The sequence below is a fragment of the Dipodomys spectabilis genome, unplaced genomic scaffold (genome assembly GCF_019054845.1).
Source record: "Dipodomys spectabilis isolate Male_0828 unplaced genomic scaffold, ASM1905484v1 ptg000669l, whole genome shotgun sequence".
In the NCBI taxonomy this organism is placed as follows: domain Eukaryota; kingdom Metazoa; phylum Chordata; class Mammalia; order Rodentia; family Heteromyidae; genus Dipodomys; species Dipodomys spectabilis.
This window is the reverse complement of record NW_024871346.1, coordinates 1,519,986-1,535,622: the sequence shown is the minus strand read 5'-3', so window position 1 is coordinate 1,535,622 and position 15,637 is coordinate 1,519,986. Positions and strand designations below refer to the sequence as shown.

The following is a 15,637-nucleotide window of genomic DNA, read 5'->3' as shown; positions in this document are numbered from 1 at the left end:
GTCTTATCAAAACAAACTCCAAGAAATGGAAACGAGAGGTTTGTTGTTGTTGTTGTTTTATAAATTGTACTGTTTGCAATTATTTCTTTTTTCTTTCTTTTTTCTCCTTTGGTTTATTCCATGTTATCACTGTTTTTGGTTTCTGAACCCTTTCTCTTGTATAAAAGTTTACCTGATTTGGGGAAGGTACGGGGGAATTACAGAAATGGTGTGACAAAGGGTGAACCTATGCAACAGTGATGCTCACTAGACACTATGTTGGAAATGAACTGTACAACTTGGGGGTCAGGGGAGTCGAGAGGGGAAAAAGTGGGAGAAAACGAAGGAAGGGCAACACTTTTCAAAACAGCAATGTACTCATTACCTGACTTATGTAACAGTAACCCCTCTATACATCACCTTTAAAGTTAAAAAGATTTTTAAGACAGAAACCAGTGATCCATGAATATGAACAGTGACAGGAGAAAAGGAGTGTATGATGAGGAATTCGCTTCTTGCTGCCTGAAATGATTACAGGCAATCTCCAGAGGTAAGATTCTACTTTGGGTGAAAGAATATTACATTTATACTGAATGGAGCTGCATGCCACAGCCTGGAGATTTCCATTCTCACTTAAATACACCACAGGCTGCCTCGGAGGACAGTTGCTTGAATGTGGGATGGCAGAGACTTTCTTCCTTTCTCCACTGGCTACAGCTTGGCTCTGTTTCTGAAAGCTAAAACAAACTGAAGTCAGACGCTGGCAAAACGCTTCCGTGCTTCCTGCGACTTTCCTGAGAGCTGATGACGCCCCACACGTGACTTTCGGTAATTTTATATTAAAAAAAATCAATCAACCATCATTATTGCTACTTCCCCTCTGAGATAAACAAACGCGACTTTTTACACGTAGTCACTTATTTCCATAAAAATACATTGCTTTTTTAGTTCTTTCAAAGGGAAGTAAAAGAGGCTTCCAGCAGCTAGCCACTGCTCGCCAAGTACATCAAAACCCACGCTGGGATAACCCTACAATCAGCCATCCCTGGTGACGACCACAGAATAATCTGTTGTGGTTTGTTGTGTGTTTCTTTTTAAGAAAATGAATACACAGTTCTCTTTCCCCTTATAGAATACACTTTAGAATGGAAATACTTTTCTGTCCCATAATACTCTTCCCAAGGCCTGGCTGCCCCTGCTGACTTCCATGCTTGGCTTTTGCTCTCTTTTTTCTTTGGGATCATTTTGGACCCTCGCAAGTTGGCTTTCTCTGTGACTTCTCCACCTGAGCTGTTCCCGTCAAAGTCACGAGTGGCAACTCATGGGGGATCCAGTCCTCGCCGCTCTGGTGGCTGGCCACACCTGACTTCCGTGCTCGCGTGGTCTTCCCGGACCCCGACCCTCCCGCAGCACCACGTTCCCCTAAGCTCCTATCCTACCTCCCCAGCATCTTCTCACCGCCTATTCTGTCCAGTGTCGGCTCTCGCAGCCTGTTTCAAGGGTGTGGACCTCATACTTAATTGCTGACGAATCTCAAGATGTCATCGTTAAACCCTGCATCTGCCCTCGGCTCAAGTCTCACACTCACAACTGCCCATTCAACATCGCCACTTGGATGTCTCCCGGCCTTCTCAACATAACACCCCAGACCCTGAACCCCCTGCCTCACAGAACTCCCACGGTCCCTCCTGTCCCCAGGAATAGTGAAGTCCAGGCTCAACCTCAAAGCTGAACAGTTCCTTTGACTCAGTGCCTCAGGGAATTTTATGCATCCTACCTTCAAACTATTTCCATGGCCCAACCACTTTTCGCTGCCCCCACATATACTTGCGGGGTCCGAGTCAGTTCCGCTCAGCTCCAAATTACTCTAACAATCACGTACATCCCCGCCTCACCTCAGCTCTCAGAAGAGCACCCCGTGTTACTGGATTCTCTTCTGAGGGAAGCTGCTGAGGAAAGTTGACATTTTCTAGGCCAATCTTCCACTGCTCCCCAAGAGCACGATTTCAATCTGTTTTGTTCAAAGCCAAGGTCACCAGAGTTGGCTACGAGGGTGTTAGAAACACGAAGAATGCAGTCAGGGCCCACCAAATACTTTTGGGGAAAATAGGAGGGGAAGCAATGGATGTCAGCGAAGTCTCCGAGAACGATGCAGAGCGAGAACAGAAGAAAAGATGCGGGTGGAAAGAAAAGCGCTTTTAAGAAAGAGTGAAATGCATCAGAAGAGTCAGAGGGCAGTGAAGACAGGGTCCCAGGGAAAGCTTCGAGAGTCCTGAAGCGTTGGGAGGAGGGAATGGGAAGGATGCAGAGCCCGTGCGTGGAGCCCCGAGGGAAACGCCTGTGATGAAATGAACCCGGGAATTCCTCAGGAGGAATGATTCCATTGGTGAGGTGGACAAGAAGCAAGGCCAGCAGAGATCGAGGACCCCAAGCACATGGATCCCTGGTGTCACCAAACTAGATGGAGTCAAAGCCTTGCTGCAAACCAGTTTATTGATCGGCATGAACTAACCTCCATTCCACTTCTCTCCTTCAACAATGTTAGCAGCCTGTGTCTACCTGTCCATGCATTGTTAAAGCATCAACGAATAGTCAGGGAGTGAGTACCGGTGATCATCCATTCGGGATGGAACAGACACCGCCAAGGCTCAGTAAGGGGTGCCGGCTGGGATGGCGGAAGAGCTGGAGTGGGCTGCGCTGGGGGTGGGGGTCAGGAGGAGGTGAGGAGCAACAGGGGAGAGGCGTAGAAAGGAGGCAGCCACAGCCCTCGGCCCGCACGGCGACAGGGATGCACTCAGCTTCCTTTGTTGGAAAGATCCGGATTAGACTCGCATCTGACCCACTGGAGCAGAGCCTGGGAGGCCTTGGAGGTGGGCTTGTCCCCGGCCAGAGAGGCGGAAAATCAATTTGGCTGGCAAACGGGAGTCCCCCAGAGCTCAGTCCACGTTCCTTAATCCTCTCCACCAGCAGCTCAGGAAATAGATGCCCAGGCCCCCCCACACACATGGGAGACGGGAGGCATAAATCAGGCTTTAAGGATTGGGGGCAGAGAACGGATTCTCTGGCCCGCTACTAATTAATCAAACACAGAACACCTAAACCTGGAAACCTGGGACCAACCCAGGGTACGCGGGCAGGCGAACACTGCTGTGCCTGCACTTCCGTTTCTTCTCATTTCAATTAAAATAAATATCGGATGAAATTTTCCCCTTTAGCTGATGCTGTTCTGCATCTCCCTCTTCTTCCTTTAATTAAAAAACATGCTTATTGCAAGTCTTGCCAGAATCACTTTAACGGTATTTTAATTGTAATGTCTCTGCCTGATTAAAACAAAAAAAAAAAAGAGAAAAGCAGAAAATATGAACTAGAAAGTGTTTGCAAAAACATTCCCAGGATGCAGGAAAAGACTCATACACGTTCTTGAAATGGGTGTCATAGACTAACTCCTTAAGGAACCTGACTTGGCAAAGGGGTAACAGAGAGAGAGGGGAGGGAGGGAGGGAGGGAGGGAGGGAGGGAGGGAGGGAGGATATCTGAAATAAAGCTCCTGACTCTGAGCTGCAAACAGCAGCCACTGGAAGACATGGTTTCCATCAGCTCAGATTTCAGCAGTGGAACAGAGAGCCACACCCCTCGAAATGTGCCATGCTCAGAATGCATCCAGTGAGGCCAGCCCCGTTGCCATTGCTCTTTGCTAAGGATGAGGAATCGCCTCTGGGAAAAGAGCAGCTGGGCGAGGTTAATTGCTTTCCCATCCAGATCATTCCGCTGGGTTCCCGTTATTGTTTCAGGCAGGTTCTCAAACATGAGCATGTGTCAGGATCACCTGGAAACCTTAAAACACAGATTAAAAAGAGGCCTGCATCCCCAGAGCAGGTTTGCCATGGAGAGTTCCCAGATGATGCTGAGATGAGGATCCAACAGGACCTGAGCTATTCATGTACTTCCATCGGTAAGTCAAGAACGTGCTTGAGGTGACCAGAGCCCTGTGGAATTTGCTAAAATACGGGCCTGGAACTACAGACGTATTCCTTAGTCAGCTTGCCAACAATAACTGAAATTTTCCCATCCCTCTACTAGGTACTAAAATAATATGAAAACATGCATAAAGATAATAATAGAAAAATCTAAAAAAAAGATCACCAATAAATGAAATATATATGTATATATACATATAACATACATCCTACACTTCCAGAAGGCTGCAGTCACATTGAACTGCTTCAGGTAAATGGAAATACACTTGTTGTAGGATGTTGGCCTAGAAAACTCAGAGTGACACTAAAGCTTACAACTGGTATTTTTTGTGTTTTTCTTTTAACTTTTTCTACAAAATATACAACTTTATATAAAGGTAACTTTATATTTGAATTAACTCTATACTGATTACAAATGCAAACATGTTAATGGAAGAAAAAACATTATAGAAATATATATAGCAATTCAATCACTCAGAGGGAAATAAATGTGATTGTTATGATAGCTACTATCATACATCTTGACAGAAAAATTATATTCCTTTAAAAAAATGTCTTCCATTTATACGTTCAAGGCCCTCAGCTATTTCCAGGCTCTAAAACAATCACTTGACTGTGGATGAATGCATAATAAATACTCAATGTACAAATGCGAAACCGGAACGAGGTGGCTGGAGGAGAGGGAGAGCGAGGCGCGAGGTAACACTGGTGCCTCGTACTCATTCACTAACATATGGAACCCAAATCCCACTTTATAATTACATGGAGATAATAAAAATAAAGTTTAATGCACTTGTGACCAGAAAGAAAGCTATTTCTAAAGAGAAACAAAGTATACAAAGCACTTCGCTTTACCTCAAATTCTGTACCAAACACATTCAATGAATCATTTATCTTCACCAAAGATCCTTTGGCATTGACCCAAAAATACTTCTGACCAGCCTACAGTTTGATACAGGCTGGTTTGAGCAATCTGCCTTTTCTAAAGGTTTTAAAGATAATTATTCTCTAAAGATTGTCATTATGACTTGACCATACCATAATGGTATTCAAAAATGAAAGCTATTCTTTATAATAATGCAAAAAGTGAGACCACCTCCTACTTTCATCTGGCCCAGGAATAAAATAAAGCGCATATGAACTGCTTGGGCGCCATTATATTCTTGTCTGCAACAGAACCCAGAAAGAAGCATTCCAGATCTCTAGCTTTACTCCTAGTCTGGATGGGTATGATCTAGGGATCATTAATCAACAAATGAGATAGAGAGGTAAAGATAGAGCAACTTCTGACGAACCCTGGAAGCCATGTTAAGGCTAGCCTTGAAATGAAGGGCTAATGGAAAGCCGGTGGAGGGTCATGAGGAAGTTGGAAACGTTTATCTTTCATTACTGAAAACGCTGGGCTGGGAGGGGGCTGCTTCTTCCAGCAGCATTTTTCATGTTACAATATCCAAGTTGTCAAGGCAGAAAACTGTAAATTGTTAACTATCTACCTATCTGTCTGTCTGCCTATCTATTGAAAGCAGGTCCTTTCTCCCAGCATTGGCTTATCTCTCAGTTAAGGCTAATCAAATGTGTCTGGGACTGTTCTCTGGAGGTCAATAATGGAAGTCATTGTCTGACTGGAAAATAGAAGGGGCTTCAGAGCCAAGTGTCCCCCACATTAAAAAGCCTTTGTCTCTGATCTCCTGATATACAAAGAGTAAATGAAATTGGTCCCTGTCTGGGTGAATCCACTAGAATCTGAGGGGACAGGCAGGGCCCTGACCATAGGGAAATTCACAACTAACATCCATCTGCCCTCTTCAAGTCAGAAACTCAGTCATTAGTTCACTCACTCAGCCAATACTTGAGGACCTACTCTGTGCAGGGGGCATCGGGGCGCCTGACAAGGGTCAGCAGAGGCAGACATGCACCGGCCTCCTCGAGCCTCCAGCCTACATTCTGAATAACGTCCTCGACGCAGGAGGGACGGCTCTCTCAGGTAAGGAACACCTGAAGGTTACACGTGCCAAGAACTGAATATGAAAGAAGATTGCGTTCCACGTTCCCAGCCAGCTAAAACGCCTGTCCTCAATCAGCTTGGCTTTATAGATGCAGCCATCCCATAGTATAAGGCCAGAAGAGACACGTGAGATGTACACGGGGTGGAAGTGAAGGCGATCGCAGACGTTACTCGGGGTAGCTCTTCCCGATGCTGACTTCCTCCTTCAGCTTCCTCTCTGGATGACAGCTCAGGCCACACACACACCTCATGTACAAGCAAGGGAAGAGAGGTGACTACCCCTTTCCTACTCCACACACACGTGCGTGCGCACACACACACACACACACTCACACAAAGTAGATTCTTAGAATGCGCTTTCCTTCTATGAATGGAACCAAATCCCTCTCACTTCCTTTCTGAGCGTTGATCTTTTGAGGAAAGCTGTACAGAGTCAGGAGCCACCTCAAATCTAAACCCAGACCCCTACTTGCTGACCTGACTTCCCGGAGCCAGCCCAGGCCCCACCCTGAAGGGGAGTTATGTTTTGATTGTTAAAAAGAAGGCGATCCACTCCACCTTCCCTCACAGCCAATCTGCAGATCGGTTATCATAAAGTCACCAATTTGCAACACATTTTACCTGACCGCAAAACATCTCTTGTCGACGAAAACATTCTGTAGTTACAGAGGGGAGGGGAAGGGAATATTCAAGAATATTTAAGATTTTTCAAAATTCAAGCTTCTTTGAAAATGAATTGCCCTGAAATCTGAGCTGGTGTGTGTGAAATGTGGAGGTGCGGGCACAGGGTAACAGGCCACGTGTCCCCCACGGCCGGCGTCTGAGAGCCCACGGGATGTCTCTACAGAGCCCTAGGTCATAGCATCCCTACACGGCTGCGCTGTGTGCATCTGCTCTGAAGGCTGAGCTGCCTGCTCCGGTCTAGCTGACTGCTAACTAACAGCAGCAAGGTCTGTCTGACTCCCTTGTGTGAGGCCTAGAGTTTATCGCCATCTTGATTGGACCATGAAGTGCCGAGGAGACAGGTAAAGCCCACCTCAGGGTGTGTCTGATAGGGCATATCACGATCGGATGATGCGCGGTACTCTGGCCTAAGGAACGGATTGGCCCCTGGAGGATTTATAATGTGAGGGCATTATTAGGAAGTGGTAGGATGAGGGAGGCGGGCCTAGTTGGAGGAAGTAGGCATAGGCGCGGATCCTTGGGGCCTCTGTTGTGCCCTGGCTCCTTCCTGTACGCCCTCTCCCTCCTCCTGCTACCTGGCCACGGTGCTACACCCGGCCTTGCTCTACCACACCCTCCACACCATGAGCCAGGATGAATAGTCTGCCAAAGTTGTTGGTCACTGCTACATGAAGCTAACTTTACTATATGTGAGATTTCAAAGAAAAGGCAGCCTGCGTGGGCACAAGGCTCCTCCTCCTGAAGTCCTCACACCTGAGCGGCAGGGATCCTGGTAAGGAGCCTGGCAGCAGGTAAAGAAACAGGCCTGCATCTCAAGAAACCAACAGGCTGCATTCATTGCCTTCCATCAAAACTCCAAGTGTAACAGACGCAAAGGGATTAGCCGTAGGAGTTTGGACTTCTCAGTTCAGAGTTTGGAAAAGATTTAGCCTGCTCTCCAAGTTACCCCGGAATAACACACATCCATGAATCCCAGGTCTCAAAACAACAGGGGTTCTTCCTCCCCCCCAGTGCCCTCCCCTCCCCCAGTGGAAAGAAAACTATGGCAGAATGCCGTACCAGGCCGCAGATGGCTGAGCTGAAGCAATACAGGGCCTCTGACCCAGCTAGTTCTTTATGTGATCGTTTGTTTTATGTAGAGAAGTAGTAGCTTCTACCTGCCCGTAAAATTACGACAGAGGCCTGATCCTCAGCCATCTTCTGTTCCTACTGCTAGTCCAAAAGAAACATTAACTGAGTTCTTGCTCTGGACAAGGCTCAATCCAAAGCTAGAGCTTCAAAAATATTGCCTCAGCCTGGCACCGTGGCTCACGCCACTCCCAACTACTCAGGAGGCCGAGACCTGAGCATTGCAGTTCAAAGCCAGCAAGGGCAGGAAGTCCAAGAGACTTTTACCTCCAATTAACCACCAAAAATCCAGAAGTGATGCAGTGGCTCAAGTGGTAGAGCGTTCGCCTTGAGCTGAAGAGCTGAGGGACAGAGCCCAAGTCCAGAGTTCAAGCCCCATGACCATCCAAACCATTCCTAGGAGGTGGGAAATGCATGACAAGACTGCTACACAGTATTGACTGCTGCTCATCAGTCCGGCTGTTGTCAGGCCTTGCCCTAGAGAGAACCGGAGGCTTGGAGCCTGCCCAAGACCCCAGAGAGGGCACACGCTGGAGCTTACGATTCAGGCTCCATTCTCTCCCGTGTAAGCCAGCCAAGTTCTTAACTGCTTTGGTATACACCAGTAGACCAAAAAATAGAAAATCACATTAAAGGGAACTATTAAGCCCATGTAGAGACCAGAAACAAACTCCCGCCTGAGCATTTTAAAGCAATGGACTCAAAGTATACAGCATGATGCTTCTGTGTGTGTGTGTGTGTGTGTGTGTGTGTGTGTGTGAGAAAGAGAGAGAGAAAGAGAGAGGTTAGTACAGTCAAGCAAATTAGCATAGCCATCAACTGAGTTACCATGGCTGCAGGTATTTACAGAAACAAACAAACAAAAAAAAGAGTATTTAAACCTAAAAGTCCAGTGTCCCTGGAAGAGCTCATCCACCCCTAACCCTAAGACACTGCACATCAAGCTGCTTGAGGCCCGGATCAGAAAGACACGCATCAGTCCGTTCGGGAGAGCCTTGCCCAGGCCCCCTAGGGCTGCATGTGCTCTGAGAGGACATCGGCCTTTCCTTCTCATCATGGCTCATCACACCTTTGGGGAATAAAGAAAAACTACATTTTAATTCAGCAAGGACTATGGCCGATGGGCATCGTCACATAAAAGAACAAAACACATAATTAATGAAACCAAGGCAATATGCCTTTTCCAGCCCAGCTCATTAGTATTAATTAATTAATTCTCTTTTGTGTTTAATGCTATCTTTAGAAGTATATTTTTAAAAAGGAGGAAGGGAGAGATACAGGAAAGAAATAAAGATGGTAAGTAGATATAGGTTCTGGATCATTCTCCAGTCAAAGTAAATTCATAATAAATAGAGCTGGCTCTCAGCACGATCACAAAAGTCTGTCATTTGTCCATAAGCCTCAAGAATACATACATCTGGTATCATAAATAACAGCATGAACTTCGTCTCTGGTGCCACTCTCCAGCTGCCACAGGAAGTGTACAGCCCTCCCTGCTGCTAGTAAAGACATGTATATAAGGAATGAAACTCAACTTTTTTTTTTCCTAGTGCCAGTCCTGTCTTGAAAGGGCCTTGGTGCTGTCCCTGAGATTTTTTGCTCAAGACTAACACTCTACCACTTGAACCACAGCTCCACTTCTGGCTTTTGGGGTCTGGGGAGCGTGGGGGGTATTAAATGGGGGTAAGAGTCTCACAGACTTCCCTGCCTGAACTGGCTTTCAACCATGATCCTCCAATCTCAACCACCTGAGTACTTAGGACTATAGGGGTAAGTCACCAGCACCCAACAAAACTCAACTCTTTCCAAAGTAGAAATGGGAGCAAGACAAGAGCCTTTGAGAATCCAGAAGGCTCGGATATTCAGAAGTATGACCTTCAAATGTAACTGAGTATCATAACAGAAATCAAGATACTGCCTGAAGCGGGAATATCAAAGGCAAATGGCAACAGTGGCAAAGTATCTGCATTACTCAGACCTAGAAACCCTAAGAGTGAGAAGCCACAGAAACGTTACACACATCCCTCTCCACCCCTCTGATCTCCTCTGACGCCTGTTTACTGCCTTCCTTCCATAGCTTTTCCTACAAAACCATCCCTCCATTGAACATGTACCCGAGAGACAGAATCAATGCAGAGACTTAGTAACCCAAGAATCTGAGCTAGGAAACCTGCTCCAAACAGGTGGACTGTGGAGCACCTACAGGCATCCCAGCCTCAAGAAGCACTCAGTCCTGTGGTTAAAGACTTGGCAAGGAAATCTCTCCTCCGAGATGAGGTTTACGTCTGTCGTTTTCCAGGCTACTTGGTGACTGTCAGCACATCCACACCCCCAAGAGCCACTCACTGCACACACACTCACACACACACTCACACTCAAACTCATACTCCACAAAGGCAGGGCAAGAACCCATGCCAATGCCCCATTTTATTCCTCCTATACCACCAAACTAACCAATTTGACAGAAAACTTCTCGTGGCTAACACAGCAGGAACAATCAACTTGTAGAATACAGAATGACAAAAATGGCTAATCTGAAAAAAAATGGATCCCATCTGTAAGAGGCAGGTGTCAAAATTGTATTAGTTCATCCTCTTAAAACACTTTATTCTTTTGGCTATGCTCATACTTTAACAAAACTCGGTGTGTGTGTTGTGTACATGCAGTGTGAAATGTAGTGTTTTAGTGTAGAAGTTTATAGACACACATAAGTAAGTTTTATTTGACAAAAGAAAAAAAAATAAGGCCATGTGATAACTATTCTCCCTTACCAACCCCTGAGGTCAACAAAGCTTTTTATGGTCAGTTCGCAGATAAGCAAACAAGTGTGCAAAGGGGTGATTTTTGCCATTGGGCCACATGATGGAAGAGTTGAAATTGAAATTCTCAGCCTCCTCCAACTTCCTGGACCCTAGAGCTATGTGGTCAGTTTTGCAATAAGGAAGCCTATTTATACGACTTTCCATGCAACTAAGAAGTCCAAACCACAACAGGATAAAAGCAGGAAGACATGGCTTTCTTGGCAGGGAATTTCAAAGGCTGCCACGTTAAGCGATTTCAGGGCATTTTGCTCTATTGCGGGGCTACAAAGGACTGGGGACGCCGTCTGCTCTTTGAGAACACTGGGAACTTTCTTGTTTGCAAAAAAAAAAATTTTTTTTTTTAAATAATCAAGCTCTGTGCTTTTAAGAGCCACCCACGTGGCCTCTGACCATATCTTCCTTTTCCTGGTGAAATCTCCTCCGTATGGTCTGGCTATGGTCCTCAACCAAACGCTGGGGCTTTCCCAACGCGGCCCCCTCCCTCCCACTCCCTGAAAGGGGTCCAAACCCCACCGACCTCTGATGTGCAGGGAGTTGAGGAGGCTGGTGTTGGTGTCTAGCAGAAGCCACTGGCCCTTCTCCACCGTGACATTGGCACCATCTTGTGGCATCCCTGCAGAACGCCAGCTGCAGGCCCTGGACCACCTCCGGCAGGACTGAAGGGCAAAGCCACCCTGGAAAACAGAGAGGACCTGGGTTTGTCTGGATCCAGCCCACCAAGACAGAAAGCACAGCCTAGCTAAATAGTTCAAATGTCTCCACGACACCAGCCACCGCTCTTCCTCAAACAGAAGGAAAAAATATACAAGAGACCAAGTTCCGACTGAAGCGCATTCTGAGCTCGGAGCTCCTTCTCCCGTTTCCAGCATCCGCTCCCCGATTCCTAACAAGTGGAGCTGATTCCTTGTTTGTTTTTTAATTTTTACAGACATGTATCGAATCTTGGACCCCAAAAAGAGTCATAAAGAGTCTGGGACCGGGAGAATTGAGACGTCCTGCTGGCTGGCCGGCGTTGGCTTGATGGAATTGGCACCGTTTTTCACAGGCTCTCCTGCCCGCTGTCCCGGCTGCACAGAACCGTTCATCCTTCCCAGGATCCCGTGTCCGCCCACCTGGCCCACTCTCGCTGTGCGTGCTGGCTTTCCTCTGTGCGCACTGCGTAGAGAAGGCCAAGGCCTCTTCAGATGACAAGGAGAGAGCCGAGAGCCTGAGCGAGGGAGGGAGGGAGAGGGAGGAAGGGCAGAGCAGGACTGAGGGGAAGAGACCAGAGGAAAACAGTACCTGGCTGCTCCCGCCCTCTGTTCTTCTCTCAAAACTAGTGACTTGCCTGATCATTTGTGGTTACTCTACAATACGTTATTGTTGGGGGGCGGGGGGAGAGGGAAGAAGGGAGGGAGGGAGGAAGAAAGGAAGGAAGAAAAGAAGGGAAGGAGGGAGGAAGGAAGGAAGGAAGGAAGGAAGGAAGGAAGGAAGGAAGGAAGGAAGGAAGGAGAGAGAAAGAAGAAGCCGCCGCTGCCAGGTGCTGGTGGCTCACGCCTGTCATCCTAGCTACTCAGGAGGCTGAGATCTGAGGACCACAGTTCAAAGCCAGCCCAAGAAGAAAAGTCCGTGAGACTCTTATCTCCAATAATCTACTCAAAGGAGCCAGAAGTGGCACTGTGGCTCAAGTGGTAGAGCGCTCGCCTTGAGCAAAAAGAAGTTTAGGGACAGCACCCGAGCCCAGATTTAAGCCCCAGGACCTGCCAAAAAAAGAAAGTAGGGGAGTCTTAAAAATGGCTCCACTCAAACATGTTCACTAAGACACAGAGGACGCAGGGGAAGGTTCCGGGGGTTTCAGGGCTCTGAATGACTAACTAGCAGTTCAACAGGAATTGGAAGCTGGAACTGGTCCTGTGGGCGTGGAGAAGGAGCAGGTGGGTGGAGGAAGGAGGGTGTGTGGATAGGTCACGTCCTTCAATGTGCGTGCCACGGCTACATGGAACCTGAGAAGAGGGGGGCTGGGGAGGAGAGGGCTGGGGAGGAGGGGGGGCTGGGGAGGTGGGGGGTTGGGGAGGAGGGGGGGCTGGGGAGGAGGGGGGCTGGGGAGGAGGGGGGCTGGGGAGGAGGGGGGCTGGGGAGGAGGGGGGCTGGGGAGGTGGGGGGGCTGGGGAGGAGGGGAGGCTGGGGAGGAGGGGGGCTGGGGAGGAGAGGGCCTGGGGAGGAGGGGAGTCTGGGGAGGAGGGGGTCTGGGGAGGAGGGGGTCTGGGGAGGAGGGGGGGCTGGGGAGGTGGGGGGCTGGGGAGGAGGGGGGCTGGGGAGGTGGGGGGCTGGGGAGGTGGGGGGGCTGGGGAGGAAGGGAGGCTGGGGAGGAGGGGGGCTGGGGAGGAGAGGGCCTGGGGAGGAGGGGGCTGGGGAGGAGGGGCCTGGGGAGGAGGGGGTCTGCGGAGGAGGGGAGTCTGGGGAGGAGGGGAGTCTGGGGAGGAGGGGGGCTGGGGAGGAGGGGGGTCTGGGGAGGAGGGGAGTCTGGGGAGGAGGGGAGTCTGGGGAGGAGGGGGGCTGGGGAGGAGGGGGTCTGGGGAGGAGGGGGTCTGGGGAGGAGGGGGGCTGGGGAGGAGGGGGGTCTGGGGAGGAGGGGGGCTGGGGAGGAGGGGGCAAAGGATGGGCAGGGGACACCAATCAAGATGCATGGTGCGCGCAGGCTGGCGCGTTGAACTGAAAGTCCTGTGCGTGACTGGGAAGGGATGACTCTGTGAAGTGCTCACTCCTGCAGGAGGTGGAGCTCCTGTGTACAGATGGAGCTGTGAAGCCAGTGGCCATGGGATGGACGGGCACAGAGCCGGCAGCAGAGCCCAGGCAGCCACCGCACACTGCACCAGGCGGCCCCTCCTCCATGCAGCCTTGTCTGATCCCAGCTCCCATGCAGCCACCACCCTGCGTGCTGCAAAACCAAAGCCAGCCAGGTCTTCCGGCGGTGTCAGAGGCCGAGGAAGGGAGGTGTGCGTGAGGCCAGCGAGCCCCTGCGAAGGGTGCCGCGCCCTGGAGAATGTTTCAGAGCCAGCCAGCGTATTCTGCAGAGGAGGGAAAAGCCACTCTCGTGCTGAGGGACAACCCAACCCACTCAGCAGCGCGGCCTGGGGACAGCAGACCACCCAGCCTTTCCCTCTTCTGCAAGGAGGAATCAAAACCCCTGGCCTACCCCAGTGCTGGAAGGCGGAAGACATGGCCTTGGCGGTCCCGCACAACAGAGAAAGGAGCGTGACACAGGAGCCCCGTCCACGGGAGCGACCCCCATTGATGGCCAGTACAGACCAGAAAAGAGGGGGCACCACGGGCTCACACCCAGGCCTACCTGCCCAAGAGGAACCCGGGTCTGTGGTTCAAGGCCAAACCAGGGGAAAAAAGTTGATGAGACCCCATTTTAGCCAATAAAGAGCTGCGCATGGTGCTGCATGCCTGCCATTCTAGTCAGTCAAGAAGAATGGATGAGAAAGAAGAGCTGGGGGGGGGGGGGCGCCAGGCCAGGGTCAGTCATAGACAAGAACTGCACAAAATAACAAAAGCACAAACAGCCAGAGGCATGACTCAAGTAGTAGAGTCAGGCACGAGGTCCTGTGTTCAAACCAGTAATAGGAGAAGGGAGGGGAAGATGGGAAGAGGGAGGGGAGGGAAGGAGAGGAAGGGGAGGAAGAGGAGGAAGAAGGAAGGAAGGAGGAAGGAAGGAAGGAAGGAAGGAAGGAAGGAAGGGAGGAAGGAAGGGAGGAAGGAAGGGAGGAAGGAAGGGAGGAAGGAAGGGAGGGAGGAAGGGAGGGAGGGAGGGAGGGAATTAGGAGGAGCTCTAACTCTCCAGTTGTTTTTACTATACAGCTAGCTGCACAGAAATAAAATAACAAAGAGTACTTTTAAGGACATGCATGTGAATTCTGGCAATGCTGTAATTTAGCCCCATGAACACAGATGGGGGTGGGGAGGGATGGAAGGCGGAGATGGAGGAGATGGAGGAGCAGTGAAGTCGGTTGGAAAGCCGGAAAGCCGGGCAAGCCAAGCTGTCAGTGTCACTACCTCAATGTCCCCCACAAAATGACGTTTGATAAAGCGATGGGACCCAGTGGTAGGACCCAGGTGTGTGACTGTAGGTTTATTTTATTCTCAGCTGCTTTGCAGCATGGGAGTCAAGTGAAGCAGAGGTCCAGAACAGATGGAGACACATCCCTCTCTTCCTCAAAAAAGAACCAAGAAACCAACACGCAAGTTCAGAAATGCACTCCTTGTCTGACTTCCGTACCCGTGACCCCTCTGTACCTCACCTTTACAATAACAATAGATGAAATGTTCTTTAAGAATCCACAAGCACAGCCCTTTGTGAGACATGAACTTGGTGATCAAATCCACAGACAGCCACAGAACTACAAAGAAACTAAGGCCCAGTGAGAGGACCTGGAACAACAAGGCAGCATGTGTATCGAGGTAGTCCAGGACATCAGAGGAAAGCCAGGCTGTGGGGCCTCCCGGTCCTGGGAGGCCATTTTCAATCATTACACTGAGCGCTAAGAGCTGCTATCTAGCTCCAAGTGAGCTTCGAAGCTTTTTCTCTTACTTTGAAGCTCCTGTATCTGTCATTAGCTGCCTTCCATGCATTATAACATTTTGGCTAGCTCAGTCTGCCTTCAAAAATTGCTATACACAAGCCAGGTGCTGGATGCTCATGCTTGTAATCCTAGCTACACAGGAGGCTGAGATCGGAAGATCGCAGTTCAAAGCCAAGCAGGAGAGTCCAGGAGACTCTTAGCGCCAATAAATCACTCTGAAAATGCTAGACGTGTCATTGTGGCCCACAGGATACAGTGCTAGCCTTGAGCAAAAGCAGCTCAGGGACAGTGCCCAGGCTCACACACACACACACACACACACACACACACACACACACACACACACACACACACACACACACACACACACACACACACACACACACACACACACACACACACACACACACACACACACACCTTCCTTAATGTAATAGGCAAACAACTGCACACTAAGACCAAAAGTCTGTTAAAATG

At 49.4% G+C, this 15,637-nt stretch overlaps 1 protein-coding gene across 1 annotated transcript in view; it reads right to left on the bottom strand.

Annotated features, from left to right (window-relative positions):
- Pkhd1 (PKHD1 ciliary IPT domain containing fibrocystin/polyductin) overlaps positions 1-15,637 on the bottom strand; it is a 288,492-nt gene that overhangs the window by 180,461 nt on the left and 92,394 nt on the right. Inside the window, 1 exon segment of the mRNA XM_042672035.1 lies at positions 11,113-11,269. Coding sequence (XP_042527969.1) covers positions 11,113-11,269 — 157 coding nt within the window.